The following is a 17,838-nucleotide window of genomic DNA, read 5'->3' as shown; positions in this document are numbered from 1 at the left end:
AAAAGCCCCCCTCGGCTTATACTCGGATGAGGGTCCTGGTTGGCTTATATTTGGGTCAGCTTATACTTGAGAATATATGGTACATTTATTATTTTTCTCTTTTATTATTGGTATTACTACATTTATTATTTTTCTCTACTATTATTGCTAGTATTACATTTATTTTACTCTATTTTTATTATTAATAATAATACATTTATTATTTCACTCTGATCTTATTATTATTATTATATTTATTGTTTTACTCTTTATTACTACATGTATTATTTTCCTGTATTTATTATTATTATTAGTATATGTATTATTTTACTTTATTATTATTAAAAGGATACATAAGCACATTTACATTGAAGAAGATGAGAATAATGATTTAATCAGAGTTGGACAATCTTACCTTAAATTAGAGCTTTATGTAAATATTCAAAAACATCTAACCTACTGATGCCTCAGTTAATGTAATTTTATTGGTATCTGTTTTTATTTCTGAAATTTACCACTGTCGGCTTATACTGGAGTCAATGTTTTCCCAGGTTTTTTGTGGAAAAATTAGGTGCCTCAGCTTATATTCGGGTCGGCTTATACTCGAGTATATACGGTATATTCTGTTATTCTATTATTATTATTATTATTATTATTATATTCTGTTATGCTATTCTTCTGTTATTCTATTCTATTATTATAATAATAAAATAGAATAACAGAAGACTAGCATAACAGAATATAATAATAATAATAATATATTATTATTATTTTAATATATTGTTATATTATTGTATTGTATTCCCTTATAACAATATTTTATTACTGTCTTTGTCAAGGACAGAACGCCACAAGATCAAAGATAACAGAGTTTATTGGATTTACAGAACTCAAAATGCCCGTAAAAGACAAGGGCTAGGCAACGCTGGCCTTAAAAAGCAAAAAGGGGCAAGAAAAACATTCAAAAGATAAACCGGACTAAACCGGAGTTTAATCCGGGTAAAATCAAAACAGCTTGCTTCAGCCTGAGAATAAACAAAACAGAAGCTGGGGAACAAAGAGTTCAAAAGAATGTAACTAATTGGCAGCAGATGCCTCTCTGCTGCCAGCACTATGTTTTGAGTAACTTAGAAGTCACTCCTCCACATAGCAGGCAAGTTCCCAATACAAACACAACAGCCGAGGATTGAAGCAGTAGCGTAGTCCCAGTTCTTTCCGAAGGTCGATAGGCAGAAGCAGACGTTTGTAGTTCACCAAGTCCAGGTAGGAGAATCCGAGCCCGTAGTCAGTTCAGTCCGTAAATCCAGAGTAGCAGATGGCGTCCGTCAAGAAGACGACGGAAGGTCAAAGCTATTGAGATTAAGCAGAGGTTGCACAAACAAAAGCCCACACAATTCCTCCCGCCATCTGAACCCAAATTCCAAAACAACTTACGTAGTCAGCACACGAAACACACCCGTCTTCAGGAAAACGTCCCACACAGATCCCAAGCGTTCGTCCAGATTACCTTGCCCAACGCAATTTGCTATTGCTCCCAAACCCCATTTTATGCCAGTTACAAGTCCTCATCACTATCAGCTGTTCTCCTTAACCCGGGCGTTTCCTCATCACTTTCCTCATCAGAACTGGAACACCTCTGACTACGCCCCACAGCATCCCCAGCTGTGGATCCCGTCCCATCCCTCCAGCTTGTCCATGGATCTAATCCTGAAGGTCCCCAATCGCCTTCCATTCTATCATTGCCAGTGGCACCCAATTCCTCCCTTACCCGAGTCCAGTCCATCTCATCCTCTTCCGAGCTAACCAGCTCTTCCTCCATTCTCTCCGTAAACCCCTCAAAAGAATCCTCGTCAGATGGTTCTGCAAAGATATCTCGCAGCCTCTTTCTTTCTCGCTCCTCGAGAGTATCTGACTCTCGAGGAGTCTTACGCCCACGTCTGCCAGTAACAGAGCCATGAGGCTCAATCATAACAGTCTTATTCTGGATTCAGTGCTTTCTGGATGCAGGTGAACTCCAGCTCCCAGAATCAAGGTCCATTCCCCAAACCCCTGCAGTATCTTCAGTTGGTTATTGGTCAAACCCAGCCGATGTCAGATCTGGAACAAACTTGGCACACAAACCCAACATAGCCAACTGTGCATACTGTCAGGGTTTGGGAGTGATTGCCCTGGGAATCTGGGAGTTGTCATTTGCCCTTATCCAGAGAGCCCTGAACCCAGCCCATGACGGATCTGGGCCAAAAGTAAGTGATATGACCTCACATCCCAAAACAAGCAATCAATGCCTTCTTCTAATAACCCCTCCCCTCAGTGCTGGTCTTGGCCTATAAAGTCCTAGACAGTTCTGGTCCAATGTACCTGTCTGAACGCATCTCCCTCTGTGAGCCTACAAGAGCTTTAAAATTGGCTCTCTGTCCCAACCTCTTCACAAGTGTGATTTGTTGGGACGAGACACAGGGCCTTCTCAGTGGTGGCCCCTCGGTTGTGAAACTCACTCCCCAGTGGCATCAGGCAGGCCCCCTCCCTCCTGGCTTAAGACCTGGCTTTTTAGGCAGTCATTTGGTGAATAGGAAGCTACAGAATGAGACTTTAACAGTTTGAATTATTGGATTCAATGATTCAAACTATGACTATAATTCAACAATAATTCAAGACTATGGGTTTTGGAAAACAATTTGGACAAGAGATCATGACTTGGAATTATAGATGGTTTTTAAATAATAATAATACTTTATTTTTGTACCCCACCTCCATCTCCCCGACGGGACTCGGGGCGGCTTACATGGGGCCAAGCCCAGGTAAAAACAGCAACCAAAATAAAATACATCAAAAAATACAGATACAAATATAAAAATATTATAGTTAGACCTAGTAAAAAATTTTTAAATAATAATCATAATAAAACATGGATTTGGCACCCAAGTAAAGGTAGTAAAAACGAACTGGGCAAAGTGCATCGAGTGAGTATTGTAAACACGAGGTAGTTGACTAAGTGCTATAACCAATGAGAGCAATCTGTTAGTTGGTTTATATGTGTTTTAACTGCTTATATATTTAGATTGTTTATATCAGTGATGGCCAACCTATGACACGCGTGTCAGCACTGACACGCCTAGCCATTTTTGCTGACACGCTGCCGCATGCAGATTGATTGGATGACTATGTCTTTTGTGGCCAAATCTGGTGTGATTTGGTCCAGTGGTTTTGTTGTGTACTCCATGGGAATTATGCACATTACATTTTTATATATATATATAATCTATTATTATTCTATTATTATTGTAGTATATTATCATATTATTACTATTATATTATTATTATATTATTTATTATTCATGACTACATTGAAACTAGAATAGAGAGAAATCAGCATGGAAACTGCACGAGGTCCCATAGATTGTTGTACATGGAAATAATGGTGGTAAATAGTTTTTGATTTATTAAATACAGTTATATATTACAATTAAATATTTTTGTTATTTAAACTATACATATTGCAAAATTATGGGGTTTTTTTCTCAAAGTGACACACCACCAAAGTCATGCTAGGTTTTTTTTTGGTGAATTTTGACACACCAAGCGCAAAAGGTTGCCCATCATTGGTTTATATGTTGATGAGATGTGTTTTAGCCAGCATGTAAACACGAGGTAGTTGACTAAGTGCTACAATCAATGAGAGAGCAATCTGTTGATTTATATGTGCTTTAACTGCTTATATATTTAGATTGTTTATATGTTGATGAGATGTGTTTTAGCCAGCATGGTGTCCAGAGTTGGTTTAAACGGCTGATTTTAAAGTAGATAAAACTAATGTTAATGTTTGTGTATATTTATAGTTATTTTATATCACAGCATGGAATGCTTGCCGTATATATGTTGTGCTTGGGGTGAGAAAGAGGGCGGAATATAAATGCTTTGAATGAACGAATAAATATTGTTTACCTGTGCGTCATTGAATTTTTGCCAGATCTGTAAGCCACCTTGAGTCCCTCCGGGGTCAAGAAAGGCGGGGTAGAAATGAAGTAAATAAATAGTAATGAATAGGGGCCTCTCCTCTTCCTCTGCAGCCCGGTGCGGACAGCGGCACGACGGCAGTGGTGGCTCTGATCCGAGGCAAGCAGCTGATCGTGGCCAACGCGGGGGACTCCCGCTGCGTGGTCTCGGAGGGCGGCAAGGCCCTGGACATGTCCTACGACCACAAGCCGGAGGACGAGGTGGAGCTGGCCAGGATTAAGAACGCCGGCGGGAAAGTCACCATGGACGGCCGGGTCAACGGGGGGCTCAACCTCTCCAGGGCCATCGGTGAGCAAAGCAGAGCCGCTTCGGCTTGACCCCTGGCCTCCTGCCATCCCCCTCCCCTCCCAAAGCAGGGGAGGAGGGTGGTTGGGGGCAAAAGGCACACGGCTGCTGTGGGGTCGCAATCATGTCCCCTGCTCTTCTGACATTCTCAGCTACAAACAGAAGCAGAGCAACCTTCTCTGCAGCCAAACTCAATGATTGGGAGGCAGGTTGGCCTCCTTGTAAATGAAAACCTGATTTAAGCAGACCCTCCCTGATATTTATTTATTTATTTATGTATTTACAGCATTTATATCCCGCCCTTCTTTCTCACCCCGAAGGGGACTCAGGGCGGATCACATGACACATATAGGCAAACATTCAGTGCCTTCCAACATAGAACAAAGACAAACAAACATAGGCTCCGAGCGGGCCTCGAACTCATGACCTCCTGGTCAGAGTGATTCATTGCAGTGATTCATTGCAGCTGCTCTCCAGCCTGCGCTTGATAGTGGTTCTGCTATGATCGTCTCTCTTGATTCTCTATAGTCAGCTGAGTTTTGGAGCCAAATGTTAACTGCTGCTTGTTGGTGTGGAAGGCATTGCCCATATTTGTGACCTTGTGGCATACTTTTGCATTTAACTTTTCCGTCTGAGGCTGAGAAAAAGATATGAGGATACAGCTGGGCTTCAGAGTCCATTTTAGTATCTGGGAAAGGGAACTTTTTTTTCCTGTTGCCAAATGGCTTGTTGTAGTTGAGATGGAAGTGGGAGGAGAGGAGTCCAGCTGGTGCTCCAGGCTTCTCTTGCTTTGTTTCTGGCCCCATGAGCCTGGGGGGGGGGGGGGGCTTCTTCCCCTTGCATTTTCCCTATTGGCTGGGAGAGGGCCCTGGGTCCTATTAGCAAAACAGTTGGAAGTCTTGGCTGCTTCAAGCCACCTTTGCATCCTGTGTGGCCACCAATGGATCTGATTGCATTGCAGAATAATGATAAATACACACAAATGTCTATACAATGTTGAAGAGATAAGCAAACACTCTAAAGGTTCAAAACATAAAAAGAGATGTGACATGTCAGGGCCACAGAAATAGTCAGGCCTCTCTGAGTATAGAGCTATCTTCTTTCTGTGTGAAAAAGATAAGCAAATACTGTAAAGGTTCAAAACGTAAAATGCACTATGTAATTTAGAGCATCATGTATAAACATTATTACCTGAGAGTTAACAATAATGAAAATAATAAGTACAGTCAACTGTTGTAATTCACAGTAGTATCTTCCAGACTGTAATTTTTAAAGGAAACTGTAATTATCAAGGCTTAAATGTGGACTAAAGTCAAAACATATCCAGTAGTCTCCACTATTTAAGCAGTTTCTGAAGACTCCAATTGGATTTGGCAACCAACATAATATAAACACATTCAACCTTTACAAAATAATATTGGTTAATATATCTTTTAAGAGTGTTGTCGAAGGCTTTCATGGCCAGGATCACAGGGTTGTTGTGTGTCTTTCGGGCTGTGTGGCCATGTTCCAGAAGCATTCTCTCCTGACGTTTCGCCCACATCTATGGCAGGCATCCTCAGAGGTTATGAGGTACCTCTGAGGATACCTGCCATAGATGTGGGCGAAACGTCAGGAGAGAATGCTTCTGGAACATGGCCACACAGCCCGAAAGACACACAACAACCCTATCTTTTAAGACTTCACAGGTATTGAAAAGCTTATTCTGGAAAAAACCTTGACCAAAAGTTCTTTTGATTCTTTGAGATCCTGTGTTGATGATATCAAGTGTATAGAATATCTCTTGAAATTACAGTCTATTGGAAGTAAGTTCCGTTTCTCAAGAGTAAGATCCCAAGTCTGGGGAACAAACTATGCATTGATGTTAATTCTGAGTAGTTGTTAAAAAAGAGCCGTTTATAGCATCGCAGAAAGTCTGGCACAAAGGGGACTCTGGGAAAGGCATACTGTTTCGGAGCAAAGCCTGTTCTGGGGGTGGATTTGAGGATGGGGAAGTGGCCGGATCGTGGCACCATGAAGGGGGCTGAGGGATGGCAGATCTGCCTTGGGCCCTCCTCCGTGCAAAGGCCTTGGATGTTCCCAGTTTGCCCAGTCCCTCCATTGACCCGTCCTCTTTGCTCCCAGGGGATCACTTCTACAAGCGCAACAAGAACCTTCCCCCAGAAGAGCAGATGATCTCAGCACTGCCGGACATCAAGGTGCTGACCATCAACGAGGACCACGATTTCATGGTCATTGCTTGTGACGGCATCTGGTAGGTCAAGCGGAGGGCATATGGATTCCCCCCCACCCTATGGATTACCGTATATACTCAAAGATAAGCCAAATTTTTCAGCCCTTTTTTATGAGCTGAAAAAGCCTCCCTTCGGCTTATAATCGGGTCAAGGTCAAAGCCAGCAAGGCTATTGCAGGCTATTGCAGGCTATTGCTTGCAATATGTGATCTATTTCTCTCTTCTTCCTTATCAATGCGTTTACTTTTCCAAAGCCTCCTGCTCTTAATCAAGGGAATGTTTTGAAAAAAGAAACACTCTTGTAAGTCAGGAAGAAGAAAAATATATACTCATTAATCTTATGAAAGCATTTTCCCCTGAAATATTTGTTAAACTCTTCTACAAATATATAGGCATTAACCCCTTGCAAGCTTTTGCCATCTCTATATACAGTAGACTCTCACTTATCCAAGCTAAACGGGCTGGCAGAAGCTTGGATAAGCGAATATGTTGGATAATAAGGAGGGATTAAGGAAAAACCTATTAAACATCAAATTAGGTTATGATTTTACAAATTAAGCACCAAAACTTCATGTTATACAACAAATTTGACAGAAAAAGTAGTTCAGTACGCAGTAATGTTATGTTGTAATTACTGTATTTACTAATTTAGCACCAAAATATCACAATATATTGAAAACATTGACTACAAAAATGGCTTGGATTATCCAGAGGCTTGAATAAGCGAAGCTTGGATAAGTGAGACTCTACTGTACTTTTATATGTGTATCTATCTATAGACATTAATTTTATATATGAATTTGCCCTCATAAGTTTGCAGGTCTTTGCAAATCTTTTATACATATAGATCCATGTACCTGTGCATCTGTAGTCATACATAGACATTTATATATGAATTTCCCCTCATATGTTTGCAAGTCTCTGCAAATCTATATATATAAAAGAGTGATGGCATCAGGGCAGTGGACAAAACCACAAAACTACAGGCCCCCCAACCTCGAAATTTGACAACACAACCCATCATCCACGCCTCAAGGTTGATACAACAAAAAGAAAAGAAAAATAAAGTTCTAATTAGAGGGAGAGCAATAATTGTTTTTATCCAATTGCTGCCAGTTTAGAGGGCTAATCTCTGCCCACTTGGTTGCCTAGCAACCAGCCAAGGGACAGCCAGGGTTCAGTTAGGGGACAGGCAGACTAAGGCTTCACTTAGACTTCTTCCAGAGATTATCTAATTTGCACTGGATTATATGGCAGTGTAGACTCAAGGCCCTTCCACACAGCTATATAACCCATTTATAATCTTATATTATCTGCTTTGCACTGGATTATCTGGACTCCGCACTACCATATAATCCACTTCAGTGTGCATTTTATACAACTGTGAAGAAGGGGCCTCAGATAATCCAGTTCTGAGCAGATAATATAAGATTAGAAATATACAGTAGAGTCTCACTTATCCAACGTAAACAGGCCGGCAGGATAAGTGAATATGTTGGATAATAAGAAGGGATTCAGGAAAAGCCAATTAAACATCAAATTAGGTAATCGTTATACAAATTAAGCATCAAAACATCATATTATACAACAAATTTGACAGAAAAGGTAGTTCCATGCGCAGTAATGCTATGTAGTAATTACAGTAGAGTCTCACTTATCCAACACTCGCTTATCCAACGATCTGGATTATCCAACGCATTTTTGTAGTCAATGTTTTCAATATATCATGATATATTGCTAAATTCATAAATACAGTAATTACTACATAGCATTACTGCGTATTGAACTACTTTTTCTGCCAAATTTGTTGTCTAACATGATGTTTTGGTGTTTCATTTGTAAAATCATAACCTAATTTGATATTTAATAGGCTTTTCCTTAATGCCTCCTTATTATCCAACATATTCGGTTATCCAACATTTTGCCAGCCCACTTATGTTGGATAAGTGAGACTCTACTGTACTGTATTTACAAATTTACCAGTAAAATATCACAATGAATTTGAAACACTGACTACAAAAACATTGATTATGAAAAGGCAGACTGTGTTGGATAATCCAGAACATTGTATAATCGAATGTTGGATAAGTGAGATTCTACTTTGATATGAAATAATTTCTAGGATAGAATAATGCCAGGATAGTAATAAAGAAATAAATAAAGAAAGAAAGTAAATAAAGCAAGGAAATTGGAAATTCCACAAAGGAAACAATCAGGGCCAGCTAACACCTCCCAAGAAAGGATTCTTCCAGAAAGGAAGCTGAGAAGGCAGTGAAGCACTATGTATTACCAAAGTCATTATTATTACTATCATTACTATCCTTATTATTATTATTATTATTATTATTATTATTATTATTATTATTATTATTGTGTTGCGGTCAACCGTGAAAATGAATACAATCTCAAAAACACTAAAATCAGAATATATAAAAATTAATGTGGTATAATAAAACAGAACAATACAATCTCTAAAATCAGAACACTAAATAAAGAACAACACTCTGAAAATAGGGGAATTCCACACAGAAAACAATCAGGGCCAGCTAACACCTCCCAACAAAGGATTCCCATCATCAAAGTCTGGCCAATCCTCTGTTTTCTCAGGGCCACAGACAGTAGAAGCATATAAAATATCGCAAACAACACCACTCTGAAAACAAGGGAATTCCAGACAGGAAACAATCAGAGCCAGCTAACACCTCCCAACAAACAAATCACTCAGGGAGGAAACAGCCAGGCTTTAAAGCTGCAAGGCCATTACATCCTAATCGTTTTTCCTAATTGCAGCATTCATACTTGCCTCCAACGACAAAAAAAAAAACAATCAGAAATATTGCATATTCACAACCTTTAGGAAATAATGTCCCCTGATGGCACAGCATGTTAAAGCGCTGAACTGCTGAACTTCTGGACCGAAAGGCCGCAGGTTTGAATTGGGGGAACTGACAGAGCCCCCACTGTTAGTCCCAGCTTCTGCCAACCCAGAAGTTCAAAAACATGTAAATGTGAGTGCATCAATAGGTACTGCTCCGGTGGGAAGGTAACGCCGCTCCATGCAGTCATCCCACATGACCTTGGAGGAGTCTACGGACAACGCCGGCTCTTCGGCTTAGAAATGGAGATGAGCACCAACCTCCAGAATCAGACATGACTGGACTTAATGTCTGGGGAAAACGTTTACCCTTGACCTTAACTACCACCAATTCCTCAATACTTTATTTCCCAGACCACCAGACTTCGCCACAGCAACGCGTTGCCGGGCACAGCTAGTATCTATATAAAGAGAGATGTCTGGATAGATATGAATATATTCTTACCTACCTATATTACAGGAGGGAAATGCACGCACACACACAGAGGGGATTTGCAAATGTTTCAGGGGGAAATGCATATGTGAAATTAGTATCTATAATTATAGATCTATATCTAGCTCTGCATTGTTTATATAAGCATTGAATGTTTGCCTGTTACTATGTTGGAAGCCGGCCTGAGTCCCCATGGGGAGATAGGGTGGGATACAAATGAAGTTTTTATTGTTGTTGTTGTTGTTTTTATTATTATTATTATTAGGTTATTGTTGATACCATATTGTTTTTGTTGCCCCTACTTTTCCACTTATAGAGCTAGTTTATTGTTTTTCTTTGAAATACGGTAAATATTCAAAAACATTTAACCTACTGATGCCTCGATTTTTATTTTGAAATTTACCCATAGCTGCTGCGTTTCCCACTTATACTCGAGTCAATAAGTTATCCCAGTTTTTTGAGGTAAAATTAGGTGCCTCGGCTTATATTCGAGTCGGCTTATACTCGAGTATATACGGTATTTATAATCTGTGATGTTTGACATGCCAAACTGTAAACGGCTCTGAGTCCCCCTTAGGGTGAGATCGGGCGGGATAGAAATACGGTAAATAATAAATAAATGGAACCAAGACCGTAAATGGTGCAACGCAGCCCCCTCCTGCTTCTGGTGACCCCCTTTTCCTCCTCCCTTCCTTCCTCCCCCCTCCCCTCCTAATCAAGGAACGTCATGAGCAGCCAGGAGGTGGTGGACTTTGTCCAGTCCAAGATCACTCAGAAGGGGGAGAACGGGGAACTCCGGCCTCTTTCGTCCATCGTGGAGGAGGTGAGTGGGGGGCAGGGGCTCGGATTGGGGGGGGGGGGCTCAGAAGATGGCTGCTCTGAGTAAACTTGGGCCTTCCAGGTGTTTTGGAATGCAACTCCCATCATTCCTAACAGCCTCAGACCCTTTCCTTTTCCGCTTAAGTGTCTGAGGGGGATATTTTAAACTAAGAGATTTCAAGGGAATGTATATATATTTGGGCAACTGCAAAGAACCAACCATCCTCTGCTAACCAAATATATTTTTGTCGTAGTATGTCCTTGTCCTTGGCAATTCAAAGACATGGTTCTTCAGTCTAATAGCTGAGTTCCCTGTGTGCCATTACATGAATACTTATGAGTATCACTTGTTCAGAGGGTTGACTTCTGGCAAGGTCATGCTTTTCTTGACTAGTAGTTTTCAAAATAATAATAATAATAATAATAATAAAAACTTTATTTATACCCCGCTACTATCTCCCCGTGGGGACTCGGGGTAGCTCACAATGTTACAGAAGTAACAGCGCAAATACGTTAACAATATACACAGTTTAAAACACAAGAAGATGATAAAACAGGAGTTAAAACAAAGGTTTATACAACAGTAATAATATCAAACAACCACCAATGCAATTCAGTCAACTTCAAAGGTGGTGGTGGTGGACTATAGCAGCAATATAAGATAAAATCATTAGATTAAAATACCCCGATGAAAGGAACCTAATAACATTCAGAATAGAATTATAGTGAGGCTGGTCATCCAATAGCTGTCTCTCCAAAGGTGGTCTCCACGTGTTCATGGAGATTCACATTTGTCAAACAGATATGACATCGTTTTTCCTTTTCAATAAGGTTATGATTGCCTTTTTTTCAAAAAGTTGTTTTTCCAAAAGTTCTTCTTAAGTTGAATTTCTATGTAAGTCAGAACAGTAAGTATAACTCCAGCCATATGACACACACACACGCTTTGGATATCATAGCCTGTGTGGTTTCCTTTGTGGTCTGTGTCCTTCAGAAGATCTCACCTCACTTTCTGTCACTGATAATTGGATTTTGGAAAATGTGGCTTGTTGTAGAAACAAGGATTGGAGATACAGCTTCAGTTGTCGCACCTCAGAATAGTTCACCTTGCTATAGGCACTCAGTCAAACACAGAAGACAGTCTTTTGAAGTTTTATTGAGCAAAAGCAAATACATAAATCAAAGCAGGCAGTTGATAGGTTTTTCAAAGTTGCAATAAAAGAGTCAATAGGAATCCAAAGAGTTCATAAGTCATGAAAAATCCATTAGTCCATAAACCATAGCAATCTAATGATCCATAAGGCAAGGCAGTAGTCAGTAGATCCCAAAAACAAGGCCCAAAGGTACAAAGATCCAGGAAAACTCCTCCTAAGCATGAAACAAGAACATCCACACAGATGAAGCGAGGATTTGCTTTGACAACGAGCTATCTGCAAACACACACTTTTAAAAGCACCCGAGAAAGGCATTTCTTTTCCCAGAACTGGCCTCTTTCTTTCCCACTAGCCTCTCACTCCTATGGACCTAAGAACCTCTCCATAACAGACGGTCCGCCCTAGATAAATCAAGGTCTTTGTTATCTTGCACCTGAACTGGGACTGAGCTCTCTCGCTCATTAACCGGGACTTGAGAGCTCTCTCGCTCATTAATTCCCATGGGAATGTCAGCCTGGCTGTTATCTATGGTTTTTGGAGTCGACAGTTCATTCTGCTCAAACTGCAGTTCTCCAGCCTCTGATTCAGCCTGCATTCCCATGCCATCATCTTCTGGCTCTTGTATCTGAAACCCAGAATCCCCTTCTTCATCCTGACTCTGGCTATACTGTGGCTGAGTCACAACATCAGTAGAGACCCCTTTTCCCCATGATAATAACTTAATTTATTTTTCCAGCAACATGAGTTTCCAATTCCTAACAGCCTCAGGTGTCAAGTGGCTGAGGGGGGAAAGGAAAGGGCCTGAGGCTGTTAGGAATGGTGGGAGTTTCAGTCCAAAACACCTGGAGGGATGGGCCAGTGAAGGTCATTTTGCTGAGCCCCTTCCTCTTCTTCTTCAGCTCCTGGACCGCTGCTTGGCTCCGGACACCTCTGGCGACGGGACGGGCTGCGACAACATGACCTGCATCCTCATCTCCTTCAAGGCCCGCCCAGGCGGGGGTCCGTCGGGCGCCGAGGGGGTCAAGCGGAAACTGGAGGAGAGCCGTGCGGCCCCCTCGCTCTCCCCGTCCTCCTCGCCCCCGCCCCCCACGGAAGAGAGCTGCAGCAAGAAGGCCCGGCAGGACTAGCGGTGAGGGCGGCCCACTCGCTCTCCTTCTCTCTCTCTCTCTCTGGACTCCTGTTTTCTAAGCGAGGGGCAAGCGCTGGCCACTGACCGACTGACCGCGGACTCTAGTGCGACGCTCGGCCGCTCGGCCCGGCCTTTTTTAGCCTTAGGGAGCCCCTCCCACCCGCCCGCCCACTGTCCGCGTCCTTGGAGGGGAGGGGCTCTCAGGTGGGGAGGGGGTTTTTTGAAACCATTCCAGACAGAGAACGGTGGGGGGGTCCCAAAACAGCCGCCCTCCCCCCTCCCTCCCTTGCCCCTTTCCCCCAATGTCTCCCTGTGGTTGTTGCCATTTCTGTGCCCGTGATGTTTCTGTTGGTGGGGCGTTTCCCATTGGGGGGGGGGGCGCTCAGCTGCGCCTCTATTGAAGGCCTGTTTTTTATTTGTGGGGCTGGGTGCCCCTCCCCACCACCTCCTCCCCACATTGGGCTGCCAAGCCTCGTTCTGTATTGTTCACTTTTAACTGAGATTTTTTAAAAGTAAAAGCTGGAAAAATAAACTGTGGTTGTGGTTCTTTCCGGGGAAGGACGGCCCATCTCGGCAGATCTTGGGGCGGGCGGGCGGGGGGGGGGGCACAGTTAAGAAGTTTTACCTTATAAGATAGAGTAAATTAACATCAAAAGAGTGAGAACATTTGATTGTATAGAACAGGGGTCCCCAAACTAAGGCCCGGGGGCCGGATGCGGCCCTCCAAGGTCATTTACCTGGCCCCCGCCCTCAGTTTTATAATATAATATATTGTATATACATATAATATTGATAATAATATTATAATGTAATACAATATAACACTAATAATAATACCATATAATAATATTAATTATATATTCTATATTACATATAATATTACTAATAATATTATAGTATAGTGGTATCGTTCAATAAAGTAATATATAATGCTAATATTGTGCTATGCTAATAATATAATATATTGTATGTACATATAATTTTTAAGCCACTCTGAGTCCCCTTTGGGGTGAGAATGGTGTGATACAAATGTAGTAAATAAATGCAGTAAATAAATAAATAATAAATAAATACATTTTAGACTTAGGCTCGCCCAAAGTCTGAAATGACTTGAAGGCACACAACAACAACAACAACAACAACAACAACCCTAATTAACTTGACTATCTCATTGGCCAGAAGTAGAAGCACACTTCCCATTGAAATCCTGAAAAATGTATGTTGGTTAAAATTATTTTTATTTTTAAATATTGTATTGTTCTTTCGTTGTTGTTGTTGTTGCTTTTGCACTACAAATAAGACATGTGCAGTGTGCATTTGTTTGTATTTTTTTTTTCAAATGATAATCTGGCCCCTCAACAGTCTGAAGGATTGTGGACCGCCCCTCGGCTTAAAAAGTTTGAGGACCCCTGGTATAGAAAGTGGGAAAACTGAGATTTAAAAAGGATCAAAAAGCGAGAGAGAAAAAACCAAAAACCGAAAACAAAGCTAAAATGTCCATATTTATATAAAAAAGAAAAAAACCTGAACAAATGGCGATATAAAAATGCAAAGTACTTGGCAAAGAAATACACCAAAAAGCAAAAAGCTCACTGTTTCACAGCCTGTTCACAAGCCACCAGCAATTGTGAACTATAGTTCTTCTTTTTTTTCTTCATCGTGACCTTTTTTTTTTTAACAGAAGTTAAACGAGTGGTGAAAATTAAAATTTATAATAGTCAGATTTGAAACCCCCACGTGGAAATAGTCTTTCCTTCTAAAAACCTTTTGAAGGGCTCCCAGATTTTCCTAAACTCGGAAGGGTCTTTTGACTGGAGATCCCCTGTCAGAATGTCCATCTCAGCCACCTCCATCACTTTCACAATCCATTCCTCCATTTCTGGTGTTTCCTCCAATTTCCAGGCTCGTGCATAAACTATTCTCGCAGCCGTTGTCAGCAAAGTGAGGATTTTATCGTGTGGCTTCAGCAGTGATGTGTCTGTTATTCCTAGTAGGAATATTTCTGGGTGCATGGGTATTTTTAGCTTTAGTATTTTTTCAGTGGTTTTATGAATCTCAATCCAAAAGTTTTTTGCCTTCTTACGAGTCCACCACATGTGGAAAAATGATCCTGTTGCCTGTTTACATTTCCAGCAGGTGTTTTTTAATTGTGGCTGTATTTTGGCTAATTTAACAGGTGTCATATAAGCTTGATAAAACATTTTGTAGAAATTTTCTAGAAGGGAATAGGTTCTGAAAATTTTTATTTTTACTTTCCAGAGGTATTCCCATTCATCTATGCTAATCGAGCGAGCAATGTTTTTAGCCCATTTTACCATACACTCCTTGATATATTCATCTTCTGTGTGTAATTTTAACAGGAGACTGTAGAGCTTAGATAGTTTATTTCTTGATTGAAGTATCTTATCGAGGTCTGTCTTTTCTTCTTCAAATCCTGTATGCACATCTTTTTGATATTGTTGGTGTATTTGTGCATATTCAAACCAGTTGTAGGCCCGGCAGGGGGGATTTTTTTTAATCCCACCGCTGCCACCACTTGTAAAGAACTTTTAATTACGTCTAAGGCTCTTTCAGGCAGGGGGGAATCTTTTTATCCCACCGCTGCCACCACTTGTACAGGATGCTGAATTACGAGGCGCTGCCACCAATTTGTAATGGACCTAATTACGACTGCCACCAATTTGGAAAGATGGAATAATAATAATAATAACTTTATTCTTATACCCCGCCCCATCTCCCCGAAGGGACTCGGGGCGGCTTACATGGGGCCAAGCCCGGAAAAACAATTTAAAAACAAAAGCAAACAGTAAAAACAAATCAATCAACAATAAAACATCAAACAACGATAAAAACAGTCATAAAAGTCACATACAAAATAAAATCTTAAAATCCCAACGATCTGGGTCAAGGTGCAAAATATGTTGATGTCAATGGAGAGGGGAGATTACCACCAATTGAAATGATCTAGCCACCAAAGACTCAGGGAGGAGACCTTTTACTTTTTATTTTCTTCTTCTTATTCACTAGATGGTAGCATACTTGGTTTATAATATATATGACAGAGGCTTCGATGTTGGAAAAACAAGAACAAGTTTATTCAGGCACAAAGCTTAGTGTTACAATGATGTTTTTCATGAAGAGGTATTCTTATAAACAGTTACAATTCTTGAATAAGATGAATCAACTCTCTAAAATATTACTTCTTTAACCTAAGGTAGTTAAACTCTATTCCTCAGCCGCTTTTATACCACAGTCACCCCTGTGATATGCTTTAACAGATTCCCTGTTCCTTACTAGGACACAGATTCTACCAAATAAGTCACCAAACTTATTTTAAACTGACAAAATGACCAATTGAGTCTTCCCTGATCCCCTTAACCTAGGATCAGTCTTCCCTGTGCCTCATCAGAGCACAGAGTGCCCATTAAAAAAAAAACTCTGCACTTCTTCAGCAAAACGGCAGTTGGCTCTGCCCACTTCTCCATGGCAACCAGCCTCTGAGTGCTGAGAGGCAGCAACTGCAGTACTTACCCTTCTAAAACCCAAACACACAATTAAACATAACATTTGTAAACCAAACATTTGTACTTCATTACAGCATGCTTGGTGGGAAAAGGAGACAGGGACTTCTTGGTGGCAGCCCTGAGACAAATAAATGTAAATGAGTCCAAAAGCAAATCATTTGGAAACCAAAATGACTAAATCAAGGCTCTAATATATTCCAGTTTATAAGGGGCCATGAATACTATTAAAAGAGGCCTTGATGAGGACAAAGGGAAGCAGCAAGGTTGGCAGCTCCGTCCTATAAAACCAGTATCCAAACGTGCATCTACACTGCAGAGTTAATTCACTTTCGCACCACTTTACCCATGGCTTAAGGATATGGAATAGTGGGAGATCTAGTCTTACAAAGGACTTACTGAAGATTCAACAAGGGTTTCCTAGCATCCAACGATCGTGGTGAAAGTGATGTCAAACTGCATTAGTTCTGCAGTGTAGATGCAGTCATTCTGTACATAAAAGAGGTGCGATATTAGCCTATGCCTCAAGCAGCTAGAAGTTTTGGGCAGCTCTCCATTGGAGGGCCATTAAGTGCCTACACTCCAATGAGTCTATACTGCAATATAACCCAGTTCAAAGCAGATAATCTGGATTGTATATGGCAGTGTAGAAGGGGGCTAAGGTGCATTAAATGTGCAAAAATGCAGTCAGCGCTTTCTATAGGTGCTAAAATAAACAAATTCCCAAGAACGAGCAACCTTCTACAGTTCTGGGTGTGACAAGCTTATCTAGTGGTCCTAATGGCATTACCATAATAATATTATGCTATACTAATAATATAATATATTGTATATACATATAATATTGATAATAATATTATAATATAATAAAATATAATAATACACTATTATAATTGTATATTATATATTACATGTAATAATAATAATATTGCAATATAGTGGTATAGTACAATACAGCAATATATAATGCTTATATTGTGCTATGCTAATAATATAATTTATTGTATGTACATAATAATAATAATAATAATAACTTTATTTTTATACCCCGCCCCATCTCCCCGAAGGGACTCGGGGCGGCTTACATGGGGCCATGCCTGATACAACAATCAAATAACAATAACAAAGCAATAACACAATTATCCCAATGAAAACATCAGCATCAGTAAAAAACAGTCATTAAAACTTACATATAACTTGCAAGCTGCCCTGAGTCCCCTTTGGGGTGAGAAGGGCAGGATATAAATGTCGCTAATAATAATAATACTTTGGGTTTATGATGAGACAATAGAAAAGTTAATAATTGTTCTTGAAAGAGGAACAAGTACGAAAAGAGGATGGCTGCATTAGAGATGGGATTGACTCAAATAAGGCATGCCAACACAAAAGTGGAGTG

General features: G+C 40.5%; 1 protein-coding gene across 1 annotated transcript in view; it reads left to right on the top strand.

The window, feature by feature from the left end:
* The window catches only part of ppm1g (protein phosphatase, Mg2+/Mn2+ dependent 1G), a 30,390-nt gene extending 16,937 nt beyond the window's left edge, over positions 1 to 13,453 (top strand). Inside the window, exons 7-10 of the mRNA XM_062966703.1 lie at positions 4,047 to 4,281; positions 6,403 to 6,532; positions 10,540 to 10,642; positions 12,692 to 13,453. Of these exons, the coding sequence (XP_062822773.1) occupies positions 4,047 to 4,281; positions 6,403 to 6,532; positions 10,540 to 10,642; positions 12,692 to 12,919 (696 nt within the window). The 3' untranslated portion in view covers positions 12,920 to 13,453. The remainder of the gene's footprint in view (positions 1 to 4,046; positions 4,282 to 6,402; positions 6,533 to 10,539; positions 10,643 to 12,691) is intronic.
* Positions 13,454 to 17,838: the final 4,385 nt, after the last annotated feature.

This window comes from Anolis carolinensis, unplaced genomic scaffold (genome assembly GCF_035594765.1).
Source record: "Anolis carolinensis isolate JA03-04 unplaced genomic scaffold, rAnoCar3.1.pri scaffold_27, whole genome shotgun sequence".
Classification (NCBI taxonomy): Eukaryota; Metazoa; Chordata; class Lepidosauria; order Squamata; family Dactyloidae; genus Anolis; species Anolis carolinensis.
Note: the sequence above shows the minus strand (reverse complement) of the source record. Positions and strands in the feature narration are given on the sequence as shown.